The following is a 22,380-nucleotide window of genomic DNA, read 5'->3' as shown; positions in this document are numbered from 1 at the left end:
ATTTTATGTGCACTTTCCTGAATAAATATTCTATTTTTTGTTTGTGGCTTTGATAAGATCCGTGATAACGACTCTGTTTCCTGTTGAAATTTGCGTTAAAATTTTGTCCAGTTGTTTATTGATTACTTGAATAGATGTTGACCATATCAATGATCTGTATAGTCGGTGTTGTGGCAGCGAATTCGGAATGTATTTGGGCGGTTGGTCGACTGATCTGTAATAAGGATCAGAAACGAGTTCTGAACGCTGTGGTTGAGGTATGGGACAAGGATGGACCCCAAAATGTGAGTTTGAATGGCCTCTTCGCGTGTTTCATTATGATCACGCAAAAATTCACTTTTTAGTACAGGAAGCTGGTTTATGCAAAATAACACTATTCATAATCTTTTATATGGAGTGTTGCATCGCTGACGCAATGGAGGTGCATTGAGATCAATATTATCTACAATAGGACAGTTTACATAACTAATAATAGTATAAGTTGGCATAAGGAATTTGTAATCAAGTCACTCTGTAAACACCCTGTGTACAGCTGGCTTGTAGTTAACTAGCAATTCGAACTGCAGAGCAGAAATTAGGCAATAGCAATACTTTTGACGGAGCATCTTTCGATTTTATGTTTATTCTTCTTTGTCCTTTGCGGCCCAACAACAAGAATTCTGTATTCCACAGATTCACGTTATCGATGTCATTGACCCGGATGATAAAGCCGGCCTAACGGTGGTTGATGCAGAGGATGGAATGTTCAAAGTGGAAGGTATGAACATGATTTCGCTGATATGAATTAGGGGGTACTACAGTTTTTGGTGCAATTGTTCGTTAAAATTTAATAGTACGAAGCAACTTAAATAACAAAAATATTAAATTTGATTTGTGGAACTTCTCTGTCAGGACTTCTTCTGTTGACGGTAATTGTAGTGCTAAACACGGACACGCCTTAGTTTCGCATCATAATGATTTTTCTGTAGTAATAGTATCCGTGCTAAGAAGAGTGTTTGTCCGAGAATCCGTTTTCTATTATTATTTTCGGTTCATTGCAGGTTGTGCAGCGGATATTGATTGGCTTGGGCCAATCCACTTGAATAGACCGGAGTTCTACTTCAAAATCCGACACAAATGTAACTCGGACGAGTAAGTTCTTTTTTGATCATAAAAAACAGAAATTGCTACGGTTTCGAAACCAAGGGCAGAGAGAAGGATCTTATTTGTGAACAGCGAGTCAATTGAACATCGCAATTTATTTCCGCATCTCAAAATGTCATGCTGGTTATGTTTCATTTACAAATCATCCTGCTCATAGTCTCCTGCTCTCATGTTCACTCAGATAACTGCGTTGCTTCCGCCGCCACTTGCACACCTTCCCTTCTTGAGTCCCTCGTATTCTCTCTAATTTCTACTCTGCTCCAATCCAAGATCGTCCGAGAGTACTGGTGTCTTTATGTCAATGGGTGTGTGTCGCAACTATTCTGAGTCCGGTAACGAACCGTGCCATAACAGTTACAAAAGAGACAGTGCGCTCTCTGTTTAAGTACATTTTTCCATTACCTTTCTCGAGTCTAGAGGCTGTGAAGTAGCGTGCCGCTAACACAGAAATAAAGCATTTTTCACTTTGAATAGGTGAAACACTCAATTGCTCCTTGTACAGATACTCATTTACTCGATGTATTGTATTCGACTGTGATTTTGGTTTTTCTTCAGGATAGAGGAAGTGACCGTATACCCTCCGCAGATGAAGGTGTTCGCACCAAATACAATGGACTATTTCGTCGAAAATCCGATTGTTCTGGATAGGTCTTGATTGGATTTTGATTTGTCCTTCGACTTTGATCTTGGTTTAGAATTGTGCTTTCAACGCTTCAATCAATGCCGTTCTTTTATGTATATAGATACTCACAGCCGCACTCTCCATCACATTGCTTGCATGAATGAAAATAAATCACGTTTTTATGTATAGATATCAATGAATCCGGTGCCTTCGAGAATCACTTTGAAAGCAAAGAAATGGTATTACACCGAGCAGTAGTATTTGGAATTTATCAGTTGATTTAATATCGATTTCGATGATGATTTGCACCAGTCCTGCGTGATAGAATAACAGAAGCAGTGAAAACCTAACTGGTTCCTTTTTCTTGCCTATTAATGGCTTGCTTTCGTTTGGGAACTGTGTTCTATTTCCATAGTTATTGAGTCATTGGTCACAAGGGTGAATTGCTAAAAAGCCTGTGTTTACCATTTGACCGCTGTTAGTTTGACTTTTTGTGAATTTCGGGGTGATAATATATATATATATATATATATATATTCTTTTGAGTCAAAGCTAAATGATATTGGTAGACGTTATTTCGGGACGGGCTAACCTTTTTTGAGTTAGCCTTCTAGAAAGATAAGATAACGAGTGTGCTCTACACAAATAAAGTTTTCAATTTTCGGTTATTTCGAGGAGCTGTTCACTTTCTGAACATTAACGGGTGATTTTCTGCTTGTTATTTTTGTTGTTTGTTGATCTCTCCTATTTTGCTCTTTCGCTAGCTGGCATTTACATCAATAAGTCATAGGAAGAAGAAAAAACTATAGTATTGAATGTATATATATATATATATATATATTATATAATATAATATTGATGCAGTTAATCTGTAGTTTGTTTGCTAGCTACTGTGTAAACAGACCTGAAATGAGACGATCTCTACATAATTAGACACGTCTAAAAGGAATTAAGGTGGAGATCGAACGATTTTATTTCATACTCCAAGGTGGTTATGTTACTTCAGTATACCTAGTACCTATCGCGAACTGCAGCGATGAGTGGTGGTGACAAGGGCCCTCTCGATCCTAATGGCACCACTCCTCCGAACCCGACTATAAAAATTATTCTGTTTATTTATTTACTTCTTAACCGCGTGTTCTGCATTTGAATTATGCATAATACTTTTTGCTGTAGGGCAGGGTCATGGGAAGGGTTGTCTGCTTGTGTATAGTATTAGAAATTGCCACTCAATAGAAAAGAAAACTTGCATTGCAGACATTGGTCCTTTATTGTTATAAATGAACAAATCTCGCCTATATTTTTGTTAAATATGGCGGACAACAAAGGCGATCAGCGAACATTGTAATCGCATAAAAAATAAGCCACCTATGGTCTCCCAACAAAAGACTGCACTTATATAGTCAGATCAAAACGACATGAAGCACGATGCAGTTGCGTAAGCGGTTGTGCTCGAAGCGACGCGGAGGAGATAGCGGTTGGAATCGAGATGGGACAATGCGAACTGCGAAATCCTAGTCGCTGCGCTCCATCGCACCGCTTCGACTGCAACCACTTACGCAACTGTACCGTGTTTCATGCTGTTTTGACTCTACTATAAATGTAAATATAGTCAGGTCAAAACGACATGAAACACGCACGCAGTTACGTACGCAGCTTCCCTTGAGGCGCTTGGGTGGAGCGTAGTGGAAATCTTTGCTGGCACCACCCTTCGCTGCAGTTTGCGACTGTCCCACCTCGGTTCCAAGTGCTACCTCCGTCGCGCCATTTGGAGCGCTTACGCAAATGCACCGCAACTACTCTCGTGATTGACGTCGTTTTGACCTGACTATAGTTACGTGAACGGTCGCGAGAGGGTAGGCAAAAAAAAACAAAAACGTTCAATAACATAGAAATGAATAGAATTTTGAACCAAATTTCAGAAACAGATACAGCATAGATCTATATAGCAAAAGCAAATACAGCAGGTATAACAAAAATACGAAAAAAAAAGCATAAAATGGGAAGAAATCAGAAAGAAAAGCAAAAAGATTAAAGGCAGCATACCACCAATCTGTGGTGGTACGGATTTAACGTGGAGTATTCGTATACTGCATAATGGATTATGGAGAGGGGGTGATTCTGTCCATTTCTTCCTAATTGCCGTTAAAAAAACAGCTCGGACGATGCGACGTGTGCACAAGGCTGGCGCGCTCCAATCGAACTCCTTGTAGAAAATAGCGCGCCAGAACACCCGAAGCCGTATCGTCCGGGCCGTTTTTTACGGCAATTAGGAAGAAATGGACGGGACCACTTTTCTCTCCGTAATCTACGATCCCGTTTACGAATAATCCACCTGAAATCCGTACCACCTCGGATTCGTGGGGCGATGCCTTTAAAAACCAACAAGAATTACGGCCAATATCGATCCGGATGACGTCACTTGGCGAAATTCAGCAAATTGCCAAGTGAATCGGAGTAAAATGTAGTTGGAGTCCACCTAGTGGCGCCCTTATTTCTCGAAGTAAACAATTAAATCAGTCGGTGCCCTAAGGCCTAAGGATTAGTCTTATCTATGACATGTAAGCTAAAGTTACTAGGAGGAAAAAAGTAAGTTAGAGCGTCGAGAAATAAAGGCGCCAGTGAGTACCCACCCTCACCAACTACATTTTCCCCACAATCCACTCACAGGCCTCCTGAGAGGTGTCAAAAACTGCGTTGCTGCACCGCAACGGCTCGTGTAACTACACCGTGTTCATGTCGTTTTGAAACGGCTATAGATCACCACACAAGACTTCTTTCTCGCCAAAAAGATCGCGGAATTTTCTCTTCTTTACGGGAATTTTCAGGAATTCAGTTGATTCACGCATAGAGTGAGTAACAGGTTCCACCACACAGCTGACTGTTCTAGCCAAACATCTTCCCGGTTCACGCTGTCTGTTTGAGGCTAGAGAATCTCAGTTATTTGGTTCTAGTAGCGTTCATCATTTATCCAGTTACGGAGTAAACATTTTCACAATAACAGTGCATCGTTCTTTCAAAAAGCGTTACATGGCTCCCATTAAGAGCATGGCGATAATGTGAGACTCCTAATGCTTCCAATCTACTGGAACGACAGTGATATGAAATCCAAATTCGACGCTCTGATTGAATAGTTGTTCATACGACTTGTATCTTGTCAACAATTCTTTTTACTGGTAGTCCCAAATGCTTTGAAAAGGTTGTACCAAACGATCTCATGGTACTCAAGAAAACGCTGACGAGCAAGGGCGGTGCTGTCGTATTGTCACACTGAAGGCAAATACAGCCGAACGTTTTTTTAAAAAGAGTTTCCATACGTATGAGTTAGGTGAGTTGTGTCATTTCTGTACTCTGAGTATGATTCAAAGTTGGCGACTGCGGCGTAATCACACGCAATCACAATCCTTTAGTCACTATTTGATTCCGTCACAAGTGGCAAGCGCTTTTTAATGCATTTCCCATTTCTTCCTATAATTTCTAGAGAACGGTCCTGAATGTTTTCGAATTGAGGTGGCTATTTGGACAGTCTATTTACTCTTTCGCTTCGACTGCAAACTATGATGAAGAATGGAGTGGTCTAAGAAGTTTAGAAATTTATGAGTTGGAATGCTTTCAATTTTTCAAATCTTAAATTTAATTCCTTCTAAAAATTTGATTCTAATCAGTCTTACAGTCCAGAAGCAGATTTTCTGGTGAAAATGAGTGAGAATGGCAGATCACATTTGGTATCTTTTATATCCACAGAATTCACCTGTTGAGCAAAAAAAGGTTAACTTGTAGGAAAGTGGCCTTCGTAGAACCATGATAAGAAAGATAGCTATTTTCGGAGAGAGATCTTAGCAAACGACTGTCGTGAAATAGGAGCGCACAAATCAGATCGGGGGCATCAGTCCAATCGATCTGTATTTGGACGTGATTCACATTTTATTTGTATTTGATCACTTGGTACGGTATACATGTACGTTAGAAAACCTCCAAATTTCTTGGGATTGCCACAAGATAAGAACTAGTAGATTTGCTCTAAGCTAAACCCAGAAATGTAGAAGAATTCAACCTGCGTAAATCACACGTCAATTCCACTCCCGTATCGTCCACTTTGCAAATCTTGTCTGTTTCGATCCATCAAATCTAAAGGTAGAAGGTGTAGGCATTGTCATATTGGAAGAATCTCTACTGTTGTCCACATTATTGATCGGCAGATCAGTGGCCGACACTTGGCCACATTTAAGCCATTCCTGTTCATTCCTTCAATTTTTTCTTGTGTTGTTAACCTTGTTTGCTCTTTATTTTTACTTTCATTGGTCTTCCCACTGTAGCAAGGAAGTGGCACTGGTACTCGAACGAGATGATTCGGAATTTTGGCAGCTCGAGTGTTCGAGTCATTCAAAGAGCGAAGAGAGCTCGCGTTTTGCTTTGCTGTTCAGTTACAGACGTCCACCGCTACTTACAGTGCCACTTCCTTGAATTACTACTGATTCTGAGACTGGAACACGACACAACGTGTTGCTTAAGAACTTCATTTTTCGCACGGAAACAATTATAAGGAAGATGACAAGTTAGTAATACTCGAGTATTATTACTTTGTCTGTATTAACTCCGACTTTGACGGCGTTGGAATGCGTGCGTGTATCGCATTAAAACTGGAATACTTGCATGATTCATTCCGCCGCGTCATGGGGGTTCATGTTGACTTCGCCGATATCGTTGGGATCATCTGTAACGCACAGCTGTCGTTGTCCAGTCCTTTTTCCTTCTTTTTGTGTGCTCTGGTTATCTTTTTACAGGGAGCTTATTCATAAGTGTTTTCGCATAACATACGAGGAAAGAGTAGGTACAAACCTGTCAATGTGAATCGGAAAATTTTATTTGTTTATAGTGTGGTGGCATTTCTCCTGGAGCTTTTGCATATTGCGAGTAATTCCATTAAAGAATCAAAAATAGCTGGTAATCAGTCAGAAGGGGCGAATGGACAGCAACATTCACCTGCTGAGCCAATAACATGAATTGAGTGTCAGGTGTGAGATTATTCCACAGCGAAAGCGTTTAGTTCAGAAATAAGAAGAAAATTACCCGTAGACGAACTATACGAAGAACGCAAGCGAAGTAGGTGTGCACTAGAGAATTAAGAAAAAGAAGACCGATTCGACTTCTGGGCGGACCGCGAGTCACTTGGCAAAAGAGCGGGCGTACTCCATTCTGTCAGCCTGGCGGTGAATCTTGATTTTCCACATATTTCAATTGTAATTTTATTTCTACGATTCTACCCTAGTCACCATCTTTTCCATTTCTGTTGTCGATTTCTTCCAATATGAATCCTACAGTTCCAGCTAAGTAACACGAACCATCTGACAATTTAATTGCAACTTGTTTTAAGAAAAATCGGTGTTTTGAGAATTCTTCTAAGCAAGATCGTTGACACAGCAAACTCATTAATGAGTTTTTATATATCAGTTCAATCAATCAGCATTTGAGTATTTCAGGAAGTTTTAGCCCACGAATATCTGGGAAATAAGCAACGATCAACAAAACGGATAGTTCTGTTGGAGAAGTATAGTAGAATCAAAACAAAATGAATCCCGCTTCAGTTGCGCACGCGTCTGCATTCGGAGCTGTGCGGTGGGGCGTAGCGGTTAGGATCGCAGGAGGACCCTTGTTAGCACCATCCATCGCTGCAGTTCGTCCCACGTCGATTCTTACTGCCACCTCCACCGCGTCTCTTCGAGCGCAGCTGCTTGCGCTGCACCATTCTTCATGTTTTGCCCCGACTGTACACACATAGATTGGTATATATTATTATTATTATATTTCGAAGGGAAAAGTTATGTGGTAGCAAATCGCATGACTTGAGCGCCCTTTCTTTTCGACATTGAGTGTGACACTAAACTCGCAAAAATGACTTAGCCAAGATTTTTTTTTGCAGTAAATTTAGGTGTTTCCGATACAGTGTAACAGATTGCGCCGCGCTGTTGGAACTAATTCGTTTACACCAAAGGAACAATAATATCGAGTGATTCAAATGGTATTGCACTTGTTTGTTTGCTTATTTGGTCGTTGCAAAGCTTTTTCTTTACGTTTCTAGAATCTTCTGCTGTAAAATTTTTGATATTTGATAGAAGATTCCAAAAATGTTAATTTGTTGATTTCTATAATACGTGATTAAGCAATTTTAAAAGTGCTTGAGTAATAACAGTCATTAATGGCACACGCTATGAGCTTCTTCATGCCGATCTTGCAGTCTTAAAATTTATTTATTTTTTCCTGAGAAAAACTCTAAGACTACAATTTTTGGATTCTTATTGTGTGTATATTGTTGCTGTTCACTCCATATTGTTTTGCTTTCACAGTCTTGACCACATGTCTCACATAAGTGACGATAATACTCCATGTTTTCATGCTTACATGTGATTGTGAAGAATATAGTGCTTAAGTGCATCATTTGTTGTCTCTAATTCTTCAGCCATCCCGAGGAACAAAAGAGAAATTTGTCAGGACATCTCGACAGCGCCTAACCCTTCGTAAACCATAAAAAACCTGTTAAACATTTCGTTATTTCAGTATAACTTTTTTCTTCTAGTAATTGTATACTCATGCATCGGCACGATATTACTTACAGTAGTCGAAAAATCGTAAAGTCTGCCCTTTTTCAAGCTGACGTCTGAAGACGTCTCTCTCAGTGGGCAACTAACTGCCACACGCATTTCCGGGTGAAAGTGACCTATGATAGGTTTACATGCTATGTTTGCCAAACGACTTTGTTAAACAATGAGGACCGGTTCTTGTGTGTTTCGAGTGTGGTGACAGCGAGGTGACAGCTTTCACTTCTTTGGAAGCTCAAGGGTCAACTATCCGCGGAAACTGCTTTGCCTAAGTGTTAGTGCGTTAAAAGACAACTGAGATGACACCATGCGAGGTGGGAAAGTGCTGTGGGTGTTTTCGTTCGAAGGAACAAGTCAAGGTAAGTGGAGGCGTGGTCTAAAACATAGGGTGCAGAAACGGTTAGTGACACTCGCAAATCTTCCAATGGCCTATCTGGAAATACTAATGGTTTCCTGCTTCAAAGATGTTTCCTTATAAAAATGTTGTGCAGGCTGTCCATGTAGAAGTTTCACGACAACCAAGTATAGATAGCGCATTGAGATCAAATCTCCACGTTGTAGTACGAATCCTTCCTGAGATAAAACATAAAAATTAAATGTAGTGGTCGTGAAGTTTGCTGCTCGTTTCGACCTCATTACTAGTGCATTTGCGGACCAATTGTGTAAAGTTAATGAAGTATATGTTCCATGGGGTCATTTAAACGTATATCACTTAGATTTCATTTATGGTGTAACGTGTGACTATTATAGCCTTCTCTCTTTTCATAAACCTTTGGGGACCCTTAAGTAGCTTAAAATCGCCTGCAAATTCTTCGAGAAAGAGTGCAGTGGGATGGTACGGTTTTTGGGTGAAGTCTTCTGTCTTCTACAGCTTCTGAACTTGTGTATTTATTTGAATTTAAACGAGTGAGTACAGCAACTACAACTGTAGTTCTAAGTGTGTTTTTCTCACTTTGATTAGACCTGCACACGCCATCATTTACAATGTATTGGCTTTTTCCTTGCTTTTTTTTATGTGATCTGATTACCTCAAATAATTTTCTCGCTTTCCTCATTTTGTCTTTTTTTGTCGCAGCAAAAGTAGAATAAGTCTACAAGCATTTTTCTTTTCAGATATGATCTCAATTTTTCTTGTTGCGTTGTTCATCCCTCTTTGTCTAGCTGGAAAAGATTGTGTTTGGATCTTAGGACGTGTGCAGTGCGAAAAAGATCCCACTAAAAATCTTAATGTTGAGGTTCGTTCCACATCTAAACATTTAATAGAGTTTCAACCTTTTATGCGCAGAACTTTGTTGCACATCCAAGGTTGAAACTCTATTAAATGAAGTGCAATGCAACACAATTTTTCCGAGTATTCGCTCGGTGGTAAACTCTGGTACTAATTTGATAAATGGCTTGCTTAGCCTCGGGCGGTTTTGAACCATCGACCGTGCAACCGCAGCAGAACCTCTTAACCACTACGCTGCACCCTTTCCCATATCTATAGCAGAATACTAGCAATTCTCTACTCTTCTATTACTGACAATAGGACGGTAGGGCAACTTAACCGAACTGTAGAGTAGTTAGACAGATGTGAGTCCTGTAGCATTTCTAGTGACGATTTGCAGTTCATCAATGATCTTGTCTCCTGCTTCCATTTCGGCAACTCACAAAATCTGTTCCTTCTTCTTCACCACAAGGTCCAAAATAAACAATTACAAGTGTAATTCACTGGAAAATTGAAGTGGGCGATAGGAAACATGTAGATAGTGAAATTTACTCGCCACAGGGACGTATTTGGTTTGGAAATATCTTCTGTGCTCCTTTTGAGCTGGTGTAAGAAATCGTTCCAGTCATTTTTTGTCCATAATCCTTCACTTCACTATCCTGAATTGATCTGAGCTGAAAAACGGCCTCGTTTTTTCATGACTCGAAGTTCATCCTCATGGAAATACTTGTATATCTCTAGGTCCTTTCAGAAGTGAATAATGCTATCTCAGCGTCGAGCTCTCCTCAAATAACTGAGTAAACAAAACTAATTGGGACCCAATGTTTGGCATTTGCTGATCTGCTCGACACAGGAATCATATAAAATTAGCGTAAAATGCTTAAAGAAAATTGAAACGCCCAAAAAGCTCAGAATTATACCTACGATGAAGAAACCTTTTTTCCACTTTAAACCTGAAATAGTTAATTTTTCAGAACCTAGATGTCTCATTATTTAGAACTCTTCCGAAATATTGATCCGTGATCGGTGAAGAATCAGTCGATAGACTGAAATAAACATGGTTATTCAACCCTATTTGTACGTTTATTTGCATCGCAGGGGCGGGTGTAGTGTAGCGGTTAGAGGTTCCGCTGTCAACACGATTGTTCGAATGTTCGAATCCACTGTAGTGCTCACCAAGCCTTTCATCCCTCCGGGGTCGATAAATTGGTACCAGACTTGTCTGGGAGGATAAAAGGACTGACTTGACACATCGGCTAGCCATCGCGGGTCATTATATAGGCCAGTTACACGTTCGAGAACCTCAAACGATTCTGAATTGAAGTGAACGTAGGGGCGCATCCCAAAGCGGATTGATTAACGTCAGACACTTTATCCTTTATTCATTCGCAATTTGGATAAACTTGTTTCTTCAAAATGATGATGTGAATAAAGAACTCAGACTTTCGAATCGGTGCTAGTTGAGGTCCTTCTTCCCAGTGATAAACACATGTCGAAATTTGAAGATGTTTGAAATCATTGAAGTAAACGTCAAATTTTCGTTAAAGTGAAAGCAACCGAAATGAAGAAAATTTGAAAACGCGTTGGTGAGCCGAGATTTTTTTTAGAAAGTCAAACGTAGCCATTATTTTGCTTTTCTCTGTGCTTACCAAGTTATGAAAGGGAGGAGTTTATGGCTTACGGCATTTCTTCGAAGAAAACTGGTCCAAATTTTCTCTTAGCGGAGCATATGACCTTCTATGGGATTTCCAGCCGTGTTGTTGGTCCTTGTTCTTAGCTAAATTGCAAATTAGCGAAACAGAAATATCGCTGCAGCACAGCGTCTATTTTAGCGACGGAACTGGGTTAGCAATCAACTATTTTTGAAGTTGTGGGGTCAAATTCCAGATTATATTGGTTTTGTCCCTGGTTCGTGTTGCTGTCGTGTAGCTGAGCAACTTCTCCTTTTTACGTCCACACTAACTGAGGGGATGGGTTCTAGCTACAATTGACATCACTAGTCAGTTGCATTAGTTCCTATCACCAGTATTTGATTTTCCTCGATTCGTTATTGAAAAAAATACTTCATTGATCTATTGAGATTTAGGTGCGCGTATGGGACCGTGATTCATTTGGGCCCTTTAAACTCATTGATCCAGACGACCTTATGGGGTGAGTGCAATCTTTTTGTAAGGATTTGCTAGCAGAATTTTTTGTGATTTTGTGATCCGCTGTTTCTATTTTTTGATAACATGAAAGTTAATTATATAATTAATAGAAGATATAAAGTAATAGATAGACGCCAAAAACCTATACAAATGGGAATGATGCTGCAACAATTAACAAAATCGAGTTTGAAAACAAAAGGAACACGATGGAAGTACCACCCACATAAAATGATACTATAGAAGTAAAGTTAGATGGGACATGCTGAAAATGTCGCGCTCTGTGATAGAGAACTGCGACGCGAACGTGCGCAAGGCGGTCGATACCTAACATCGCAGTTTCCGTTAGATGAAGGTTAGTTTTTTTTTCGACTATTTTCAGACAATAGTTATTTTATCGGAAATGAACTTTGAAGTCCGCTATATTGGCTGAGCTGGAGCAAGTGAGGAGATCATTTAATGTTTTAGCGCTTTAGTTGCTCGCATTTTCGTTTTCTTTAGATTAGCATCATTGTGTTTCATGCAGCTCCTCTCAGAAGTTTTGTTTTAGAGTGACTTTCACGAATGAAGACGGTCGATTCCAGCTGGATGGCTGCGGTGACGATTTTGACTGGATTCCCGGTCTGAACAACAAGCCTGAACCTTACGTCGAGGTAGGACTCCACTTGCACAATACTTTTTATCATGTTGTTTTGCGACGCCAAGTAAATGTAACCCCTATGCTCACTGTAGTATATCGGACCCATGACAGTCAGCAATCTACCTGTCTTGTAGAATATTCATTCTTCACTTCTGGGGAAAGTCTTCAATTCAACTTTCAGCTTACTCGGATTTTATTTGTAAGATTCCGTTGGGTATCAGTTTTATATGTAATTAGTTACTGAATTGAACAAGTATGGTGAAGCTTTCGCTCAGACGATCTAAAACTGAGGTTGCAACAAATTTTGAGGAATAATGGTTTGTCAGGGGTTTTTTTTACTGTGACGCTTAATCTACTCAGGAGTGGTCCTGTTTTTTTTTTCAGACACTTTGAGCGTGATGTAGTTCACGATTTATGAATTTCTTGTTTGATTTCTTTTATGTAATACAGATCCGTCACTATTGTAACAACGATGAAGGTGAAATAATCACATTGCCGGAATTCAAGGTGTTCGTCCCGGAAACACACGATTTAGGGACAATTGTTCTTGATAAACCAAAGCAGTGACGTGCTTCTGCATGAGATAATTGCAGTAACATTTCTATAATTTCTCTTAAGCCAATTTTTTTTTTTCGGCTGTTCTATTCTTTCTTTCTTAGTATAGTGTAGTATCTCAATGGATGTACTTATAGCTATGATGGTGCTGATTTTATCACTTCAATCTGTATCTTGTCACGAAGAAAAGTCTTTTTTTCTGAAATTGTAATCATAATTTTCTATTGATTCATCTTTGCATTGTATTTTAGAGTACTTCTATTTTCTAAAGCCATAAAAATATAATCCGTTTCTGTCATATAGCACAAGCAAATATATATATATATATATATATATATATATTCAATTTATAGACATTTTTGCTGCGCTAGCGACCGACCGACTCTAATTTTCTGTGAAGAATGTATAGCCTACTTTTCTTTTGAACAAAATAAACTATGATTATTGACCAGCGTTTCTATCTTTCACTGGTATTCTCCTGATTCGGCAATATCTTCCTGATATAGATTGTCTTGTAAATCTGGATAATATGCTAGTGAAAGCAATTGAAGTGAAGTTTCTAATCTGTATGTGTGCTCCGTCCACGATAAAAGATGACGATTCGTCAGACATCGCCGTGGTCTATTTATTAGTCGCTGGAATGCTTATTAATTCTCAAAACATAGACTCTTTTTTTTGTAGAAGGACTGCTGAGTGATTTTTGATATCTATAGGGTCTATTATTATTGAATGTAACTAGTTCTTTCCGATATCTTTGTATGCTGTTTACGGTGTTTACGTTTAGCGAAAAAAAAATCGCATTATGTTTTTCATGAGAGCACTGCAACGTCCCTTTCCAGTGCACTGAGTAATGATATATAATGATAATCGCAGAGCGCACTTATTACGAAAGCTCAACAAAGTAGTTTCTAGAGTACCAAGAATATTGTAATCTTCAAAAGTAACGGAATTATGCTAATAATAGTTTGTAATTAAGTGTCTACCAGAACTCTTGTTGAATGCATTGTTTTTGGAGATTTGTCGGAAGTGACAGTTCGAAAGTTATCACAAACTTGCATTTTCTTTGTCAGTCACGATGACTCATCGCACAAATAGATGTACCTCTGGTTAGTTCGATATCCTAAGATTTTGTGCATTACTAATTCACGCCACATTCGTCTCGCCAGGAGTATAATCGGTCAAAATGACCAGAAACCGAGCAGTCACATATATAGCTCCGATCGAAGTAGGGTTAGCTATTTCGATCGAGGCGGAATCATCGCTTGCTGCAATCGGACTGCAAATATGAGTAGAATCTTACAGTCGGGTCAAAACGACATGAAGCACTTGCATAAGCGGTTGTGCTCGAAGCGACGCGAAGGAGATAGCGATTGGAAACATGAGACCATTGCGAACAGCAGTTATGAACGGTGATAGCAGGGATCCTCACTCGATTCCAACCACTGCGCTCCACCGCGGCACTTCGAGGGCAGCCGCTTACGAAACTGCGTCGAGCTCCATGTCGTTTTGACCCAACTATATGTTCCTTCCTGTCTCAGAAGACATCGAATGCCATATTACTCTATAGTTTGAACTTATTTTAGTCCGACTAGGAGGTCCCATAGAATATTAGTCCCAAGTTATTTATTACTGTTAACTTCAGTTTTTAGTGGTCGAAACCATGTAATATTGCGTTAGCTCCTTTTTAGGTGCACTACTATGTTTTTTCTCCGCAAAAGTTTCGATCTTGTAAGGGACCGAACCTTCAAAGCCTTATTATCGTCTTAGTGAAACATGTGCTCCGTTCTCCGTTTTCTGCTTTAAAATAATGTATCAATATCGACGTTCATTCTTTTTCTTCTCACTTCCTTTCCCGATATCTCATCTCCCATTCCCAGTTGGGAAAATCCTAATATGCGCTTGACACGGGACCAATCACGTAAATTAAGAGCGTGAAAACTAGCTTTATTTGTGAGAAATAAAACAAGAATGAGGAAAGTGGACTGAAAAGAAATAGAGCAAAAAGAACGTATTTTGGAGAATAGCTCCTCAATGAAGAACTATGAACAAAAAACACGATCGATCGCTCAGCGCGATCGTATATTGTTAATGTCATCTTTCCGCCACTGCCACTGTCATTACCTCCCTGTGTCGTGAATTGAGTGTCAAATTATTACCTAAATGGTCGTACCGTGCCTACGTTTACTAAGACCACGAATTAGAAGGAATAATTGGCTCTGTCTATCATCTGTAATTTCATCTATAGTAACTAGGTATGGATTTTGATGCACTTTTATCACACAGGTGCTCCTTAACAACCGATAGAAATATTCGCATGATCCTCTCTGTTGTGTACTAGAATGGTTTCAGGCCTTGTCGGAAGTAATTCAATGTTTTCGTGAATTGTAGGAGAAAATGTCTACCTTCTTATGTAAGCACAAGCCTTTTTTGGTGATGATGCTTCAAGACATAAGGAGAACATAGGAGGGCCTAATCGAGAAAGTTGGCTATTTTGACGAGAAGCTACTGAAGAGGTGGCTTTCTTTCTTTTCCCTCTCGTCGCTTCGCGCCCCTCACTTCTGGTTGGTTGCCGAAATGACCCACGGCACCTTAACAGTTAAACGATTAAAATAAAAGTCTTGATACGCCTGCGCTCGATCAGTGATCCTCTTCTTTTCGCGCTGTCTAAGATGGAGTAGACCCCCTCACCTAGGAAAGGTCCGGCTCAGACCTGTCGCACCTGTAGTCGAATCTTTTGTATTTTCGCTTACTCCGCCTGGCCATTAAGAACATTAGAAGGGAGAAAAAAAGGTAAATAATCAGCTTGGAAGAATATATCACCATGGCCAGTACGCATTGTCTGCCCTTCGATTTGATTGCTTCTCTTGGTTCTTGATCTTCGCGCAATTCCCGTACATATCTTACACAATGGTGAACGCTGTGTTGAAGGTGTGCTTGCCGTTTCGCTGTAACGGATCGGCGAATTGTAAATCTTTGGGCTTTCTGAAAAACATCAAAACAGTCAGATTTGTACGGTTACTTTTATTGGTGCGTTTGGTTGTCTTTATATCCTTTCTTCTGAACAGTGCACGATTTATTGTGCGCATAATGATAGGTCTTCAATTAAAGGCATCACCCCACGAATTTGAGGTGGTACGGATTTCAGGTGGAGTATTCGTATACGAGATCGTAGGTTATGGAGAGAAGGGTGATTCCCTCCATTTCTCCCTAATTGCCGTAATGAACGGCCCGGAAGATACGGCTTCGAGCGTTCCGGCGCGCTACTCTCTACAACGAGTTCGATTGGAGCGCGCCAACCTTGTGCACGCGCCGCATCTTCGGAGCCGTTTTTTACGGCAATTAGGAAGAAATGGACGGAATCATCCCCCTCTCCATAATCTACTATGCCGTATACAAATACTCCCCCTGAAATCGGTCAGATTTGTAGGGTGATGCCTTTAAGTCAGTTTCTGTTATTAGGAATTCCCGCTGTATTGTAAACGAAATTATCTAGATTTCCAAAAACCAGCTTCACTTCTGAAATTTGTTGCCTGTGTCGATTATTATGTTGGATTCATGTTTTTTAAAAGATATTCAGAAGGGAGTGTTTTTGCTTGTATGTAATTTAACTTAAAACAAGGTATTGTGAATAAATGAGATTTCTTGACAACATATTGCGGCTCGAGATAATTCTATTCAGTTTCAAAATTAAAAATTTGTTTTGAAAGATCTTAAAGGCAGCATATCGCGAATCTGAGGTGGTGCGGATTTCAGGTGGAGTATCCGTATACGGCCGCCTCCGCCCTACGATTCGTCGAAAATTAATTCGGACTACCCTGATAGGCAGTGAAGGACGCTACGTGTGCAAGGGTGGCGCGCTGCAATGGAAGGCATCGCAAAAAACAGCATCCAGGGGCCGGCTGCTTGCAGTGATTCAGGGAGAGATGAGCGGAATCACCCCAGTCTCCATAATCTACGACCCCCATACGGATACCCCACCTGAAATCCGTACCATCCCAGATTCGTGGAAGGCTGCCCTTAAGTACTTGAGAATTGTCAAAAATTATGTTCTTAAGACTAAAAAAAAAAACAAATATCTAAGTATGTTTCAAAGAAGAACTTTAAGAATGGTGTTCGAAAATTGGTGGGATGAGATGATATGATTTTGCTTGAGTTATCAACTACTTAATATAATAATATCAATCAAATAGGGTCTTTGTATCACCTGTGCTTCTGTTGTTAATCGATTTGCTCGAGCAGGCACCACTAATACTTCCATTTGTCCCGATCGCGCGCAAGTGTTGCCCAGTGGCAATTCTTCTCGCAAGGAACTCGAAGTGTGTCGTACTTTTTTTTGAAGGACTTCGTGAAGAGGTCTGACCATCGGGTCGGCGGTTTTACTGCGGTGCGTTTGATGTCGCGTGGTATCCAGTCGCTTACGGCTTTGGTCCAACGATTGTCGTTGAAACGCATCACGTGTCCGGCCCACCTAATTTTGCTTTCCTTGGCATATGCGGCAGCGTCTCTGATCTTCGGTCGGTGACGTAGGAGTGAACTTCGAATCTTTTCTTTCTTTTCCGTAAAGCGGGTTACTCGTAGCATCACCCTTTCAATTCCGCGTTATATGACGCTCACTGCGTTTTCTTCCTGCTTGCGAAACGTCCACGTTTCTGAAGCGTAGGTCAAAGCAGGAAGAACGGTGGCGTTGAACAGGTGAGCACGGAGCCGAATGTTCTTGGTCCTCTTCACTAAATCGATGCTCTTGAATGCTCCCCAATCCGCTCTGTCCTTCTGCCCAGCTCTTAGGTCAAGTCATTCATCATGATGATTTCCCGACATAGATATACATAGCTGGAGCATGTTCATACCGCTGAGCGTGAATGGGGCTTTAGAAACCCATCCGTTCCTCATAAACACCGTCTTGTCTAGATTCAGCTGAAGACCGATCCTTTTACACGTTTCATCAAATTCGGCCAGCATCCGTTCCTCCTGATTGATGTTTGATGTTATATGAACGATGTCATCAGCGAAACGAAGATGGTGTAAATGCCGGCCGTCAAAATTCAACACTTAACTTCACTCCCATGTTATCCCATTCCAATCTTCGCATCGTCTTCTCGAGAGTGGCACTGAATATTTTGGGTGAAATTGTGTCGCCCTGACGAACCCCTCTCTTCACGTCGACTATGACATCATTGTAGAGCGGAGAAATTTTGGTCGTGAAGTTGCTATATAACTCACGAAGTATCTTTATATATGGAGTAAGGACGCCTTGGTTGTCCAAGGCCTCCATGACCGCTTCGGTCTCAACTGTATCAAAGGCTTTCTTCAAATCGATGAAAGTGAGACGCAGCGGCATCTTGTACTCTAGCGATACTTCTATGAGTTGCGAAATCGTAGTCGTACTTAACCTTTTTTCGAAACTCTGCTTGCTCCCATGGTTGTCCTTCATCTAATGTTTTTTTTTCTATCCTGTTTAGCATTACTCTTGTGAAGAGCTTGTAGATGACAGACGGTAAGCAGATTGGACGATAGTTGCCGATGTCTTGTGGGTCTCCCTTCCTGTACAACAGCACGGTCTTGCTAGTTTTTCATTGCTTAGGAGCTTTAAATTCCGACAGATAACGAGTGAAGAGCCTCTCCAGCGTCTTCATGGGGACTGGCGGTAGGTACTTTAGATGTTCAGGCTTGATTCTGTGGAGACCGGGTCCTTCTTCCTTCTTCCTTCTTCTTCCTTCTTCCTTCTTCTTCCTTCTTCTTCCTTCTTCCTTCTTCTTCCTTCTTCCTTCTTCTTCCTTCTTCTTCCTTCTTCTTCCTTCTTCCTTCTTCCTTCTTCTTCCTTCTTCCTTCTTCTTCCTTCTTCCTTCTTCCTTCTTCCTTCTTCTTCTTCTTCCTTCTTCCTTCTTCCTTCTTCTTCCTTCTTCCTTCTTCCTTCTTCTTCCTTCTTCCTTCTTCCTTCTTCCTTCCTTCTTCCTTCTTCCTTCTTCTTCCTTCTTCTTCCTTCTTCCTTCTTCTTCCTTCTTCTTCCTTCTTCTTCCTTCTTCCTTCTTCTTCCTTCTTCCTTCTTCTTCCTTCTTCCTTCTTCCTTCTTCCTTCCTTCTTCCTTCTTCCTTCTTCTTCCTTCTTCCTTCTTCTTCCTTCTTCTTCCTTCTTCTTCCTTCTTCCTTCTTCTTCTTCCTTCTTCCTTCTTCCTTCTTCTTCCTTCTTCTTCCTTCTTCCTCCTTCTTCTTCTTCTTCTTCTTCTTCTTCTTCTTCCTTCTTCCTTCTTCCTTCTTCTTCCTTCTTCCTTCTTCTTCCTTCTTCCTTCTTCTTCCTTCTTCCTTCTTCCTTCCTTCTTCCTTCTTCCTTCTTCCTTCTTCCTTCTTCTTCTTCTTCCTTCTTCCTTCTTCTTCCTTCTTCCTTCTTCTTCCTCTTCTTCCTTCTTCTTCCTTCTTCCTTCTTCTTCCTTCTTCCTTCTTCTTCCTTCTTCTTCTTCTTCCTTCTTCTTCCTTCTTCCTTCTTCCTTCTTCCTTCTTCTTCCTTCTTCCTTCTTCTTCCTTCTTCCTTCTTCTTCCTTCTTCTTCCTTCCTTCTTCTTCCTTCTTCCTTCTTCCTTCTTCCTTCTTCTTCCTTCTTCCTTCTTCCCTCTTCCTTCTTAGCGTTTGTGCCGCCTTGTTACAGGGTCCGCCTTTCTCCTTCTTGTCTTCCATTTGGTTCTATCCATTGCATCAGCCGTACACAAATACGCATCCATCATATCCAGCTTCACACGGTCCAACCAGCGAATCTTTGGCCTCCCGACCTCACGCCTGAAACGTCGAGCTTCAGAGCGGTTTTGGCAACAGAATCTTCCTCTCGCCGCAAGACGTGACCAAATCATCTCAGTCGCGCCTTCTTCATCTTCTCAGTTATCGGGACGACGCCGAAAATGGAGCGTACAGGTTCGCTGGATCCTTTGTCTTTTAGCGTTACACCTATCGTCCACCTCAACACCTGCATCCCCATATTTCGTAGATACTGTCTGTCAGTTCACGACGTCTTCCAATAAACGTCCCAACGTCAATTGTTGCCAAGCACACTGGATGTTGTTGGCGATGGCGGACTAACTTCTTTGGCCGGTTTGGTCCTGTAGTCGGTAGCCCTCGCATATTTGTCACATTGTCCAGGCGAGGACAATGCGTGTCGCTCTTTGGGACTTCCTAGCTTCTGAAGAACACATAGTAGACATTAACAGTATGACGCCACGGAGGTGTTGTCCTCGGTCGGCTTGTCGCACTAGCAAGCTAGCAGCCTTGCACCGGAATCGTCGTACTATCTCCTCACGTAGCTAGCCTGTAGCCTTTGCACAAGGACCGAGCTACTAGGCGGACACCTTTGTGGTATGGTTGAACCTGCCGAGACGAAGTCTCGCCACCATAGCTGCCCGACGGTCGGGGCCACCGCTGCGCCGCTTTGAGGCGTGAGGTAGGATTTGAAGCAGATGTTTACAATGCTCCAACTGGAAATAATTTAGAAATAAAAGAAAAGCGGAAAACTATTTCCACTTTGCAGTTTTGACATTTAAAGAACGATTCGATGCGGAATAATTGCACATTTTTCTAAAAAAAAAACTCCAGTAATGAATTTTCATGTGGAGCTATACGAGCTTTGTGTCAGTGTGAATGTTTCGCAGGGAAAAAAAGATGTTTTTGGTGAAAAACCGTAGCTTTCTCAAAGGACGATCGATTTTGTCGCTCTTCTTATATTTTGGGTTATAGAGGCTCTTGTTGTCATAACCTCGTATCTTCTTCCTACGTTATGCAGTGCCGCAACATTTGTACTGTCCATAGTTCTCGATGTTGTCGTTTCCTTAGCTGTTCTAAGAAATCATGGAGTTTTGAATTGTTCTACCACTTTTTTTTTCAAAATGTTCTGTAGCTTCTTCTGAATCACATATCGTAATCACGTTGCAATATTCCAAGCATGTCATACTTCTATTTTTAATTGGAATTAGTTTAAGTCGACGAATCCTACAGAAACTTTCTAATTACTTGCGGGAAGTTGCAATTTAGTGGAAACGGTGGAACAGTGTTACTACATGAGTTCTACCGGTAAAGGGCATATAATGGATGCGCAGCGATATTACAACGTTTTGATGCAGTTGCTGTAAAAACGTTTGTCACTAACGCAGTGAACAACCTCATTCATATACGTATTATAATTTCGATAAAGAAATGGTTATAATGGTTTTGTTATTCTCTTAGCTCTTCTCTATTCTCTCATTGAAATTGGGATTCTTACCAATTTCTTCGTTGCTTCCCTCTATAAATTAACGAGAGGGATTTCAAAGCCTTTGGTGTACTAAATTAATTTCTTTGTTAGAACGTAACAACCACATTCTTTATAGACCGGCTCATAGCCCTCTATCGAGACAGTCAATGTCTTAGATTCTGCGGGGGATTTTGGCAACATTTTGGAGAATAACATATACCACACAGAAGGATGTATTCTTAGATGAACTGCTGTAGAAATCTTGTATCAAATGAGCAGAGGCGAGAACGTTATGAATATTACTGGAGTACACAGTCATCCATTTCAGAAGGACGGTAGGCGAACCTGCAGACGTGTAGTGCTGTATTACTTCGAGTGAAGCACAGAACTGATGTGGGATTACTATGATGTGCACATATGCAACGAATGCAAATTAGGAAGTGGAAGTGAGTGATTATGTGAGTAAAGTTCGGATCAGAAATCTGCTTGTTACCTTATCTCTAATCAATCTTCCAATTATTATTGTATTCCTGTTAATCTGCAAGGCGCTGTTTTGGCTTGTTCTACTAACAATACCTGTCAGTCTGTTTGTTTGTACTTTCGTTAATTTGCTCGTTAGATGTTTGCGCTTCGTTGTACTTGAACAGCATTTCTTTGTCAAATTTGAAAAACTATAATTTTTGCAAGGTATTTTTTTTTAGTAAAGAAATATATCCACGCCGCTCTTGGATGTTTATGCTTTCGGTGAAGGAACCCAGTTTTTTTTGCCACTTATCTATATACCATCTCTGAACTTCTTTCTCGCTTTGACGCCTTTTCACTCTTCTATCCTCCTTAATTTATAATACTTTTCCTTCAAGACAAAGCGGTGGGCAGTGCAATGTATTGTAGTCGTCGCATTTTGGTGTTTTTTTTTCGGAAGTAGTATATTTTGTCTACAACGAAAATTTATCCTGCATTCATTCTTATCCTACACCTAGTCAATATACTGTGGTTACAGTAAAAGCAGTGATAGGTGCATATCTCTAAGTACCCGAAGTTTTTTGGGGATATAGATCTCAGAAGCGTAATATTTAAGAAAATTCACGTCCTCTTCTCAAACCTGTAATCTGAGCTTATTATTATTCGCTTTTCTACTCGGAGCTGTCATTTAGACATTGCAAAATCCATCTTTAGTTCTCCTAGTGAAAACAATATAGGAACGAAATTGTAGCCTGTAACATGCGTTCTTGCACATGTAATTCCTTTGAAAAATATTTTCTTTGG

At 40.6% G+C, this 22,380-nt stretch overlaps 7 protein-coding genes across 8 annotated transcripts; 2 read left to right on the top strand and 5 right to left on the bottom strand.

The window, feature by feature from the left end:
• Nucleotides 1-134: 134 nt before the first annotated feature.
• RB195_001392 (uncharacterized protein) lies at nt 135-1,798 on the top strand (the record flags this gene model as incomplete). Of its 2 annotated transcripts, XM_064198149.1 has the most annotated exons (5): nt 135-284; nt 350-421; nt 673-757; nt 1,041-1,131; nt 1,699-1,798. In XM_064198149.1, 5 exons carry the CDS (start codon nt 135-137, stop codon nt 1,796-1,798), a joined length of 498 nt encoding a protein of 165 aa, XP_064054030.1. The 2 variants fall into 2 exon arrangements, with proteins under 2 accessions (XP_064054030.1, XP_064054031.1); XM_064198150.1 differs by lacking the exon at nt 350-421 and having other exon boundaries at nt 150-284.
• Nucleotides 1,799-9,476: 7,678 nt separating this feature from the next.
• Nucleotides 9,477-12,919, top strand: RB195_001391 (uncharacterized protein; the record flags this gene model as incomplete). The annotated part of the gene is made up of 4 exons (XM_013438365.1): nt 9,477-9,596; nt 11,655-11,719; nt 12,263-12,365; nt 12,803-12,919. The coding sequence occupies 4 exons, from the start codon at nt 9,477-9,479 to the stop codon at nt 12,917-12,919; spliced, it is 405 nt and encodes a 134-aa protein (XP_013293819.1).
• Nucleotides 12,920-17,152: 4,233 nt separating this feature from the next.
• On the bottom strand, nt 17,153-17,488 carry RB195_001390 (uncharacterized protein; the record flags this gene model as incomplete). The annotated part of the gene is made up of 1 exon (XM_064198148.1): nt 17,153-17,488. One exon carries the CDS (start codon nt 17,486-17,488, stop codon nt 17,153-17,155), a length of 336 nt encoding a protein of 111 aa, XP_064054029.1.
• An 18-nt stretch (nt 17,489-17,506) lies between these two features.
• RB195_001389 (uncharacterized protein) lies at nt 17,507-17,866 on the bottom strand (the record flags this gene model as incomplete). Its single annotated transcript, XM_064198147.1, has 2 exons — nt 17,507-17,685; nt 17,755-17,866. 2 exons carry the CDS (start codon nt 17,864-17,866, stop codon nt 17,507-17,509), a joined length of 291 nt encoding a protein of 96 aa, XP_064054028.1.
• A 76-nt stretch (nt 17,867-17,942) lies between these two features.
• On the bottom strand, nt 17,943-18,245 carry RB195_001388 (uncharacterized protein; the record flags this gene model as incomplete). The annotated part of the gene is made up of 1 exon (XM_064198146.1): nt 17,943-18,245. The coding sequence occupies one exon, from the start codon at nt 18,243-18,245 to the stop codon at nt 17,943-17,945; it is 303 nt and encodes a 100-aa protein (XP_064054027.1).
• Nucleotides 18,246-18,477: 232 nt separating this feature from the next.
• On the bottom strand, nt 18,478-20,012 carry RB195_001386 (uncharacterized protein; the record flags this gene model as incomplete). The annotated part of the gene is made up of 3 exons (XM_064198144.1): nt 18,478-19,535; nt 19,603-19,673; nt 19,858-20,012. 3 exons carry the CDS (start codon nt 20,010-20,012, stop codon nt 18,478-18,480), a joined length of 1,284 nt encoding a protein of 427 aa, XP_064054025.1.
• Nucleotides 18,561-19,574, bottom strand: RB195_001387 (uncharacterized protein; the record flags this gene model as incomplete). Its single annotated transcript, XM_064198145.1, has 1 exon — nt 18,561-19,574. The coding sequence occupies one exon, from the start codon at nt 19,572-19,574 to the stop codon at nt 18,561-18,563; it is 1,014 nt and encodes a 337-aa protein (XP_064054026.1).
• Nucleotides 20,013-22,380: the final 2,368 nt, after the last annotated feature.

This window comes from Necator americanus, chromosome IV, assembly GCF_031761385.1.
Source record: "Necator americanus strain Aroian chromosome IV, whole genome shotgun sequence".
In the NCBI taxonomy this organism is placed as follows: domain Eukaryota; kingdom Metazoa; phylum Nematoda; class Chromadorea; order Rhabditida; family Ancylostomatidae; genus Necator; species Necator americanus.
Note: the sequence above shows the minus strand (reverse complement) of the source record. Positions and strands in the feature narration are given on the sequence as shown.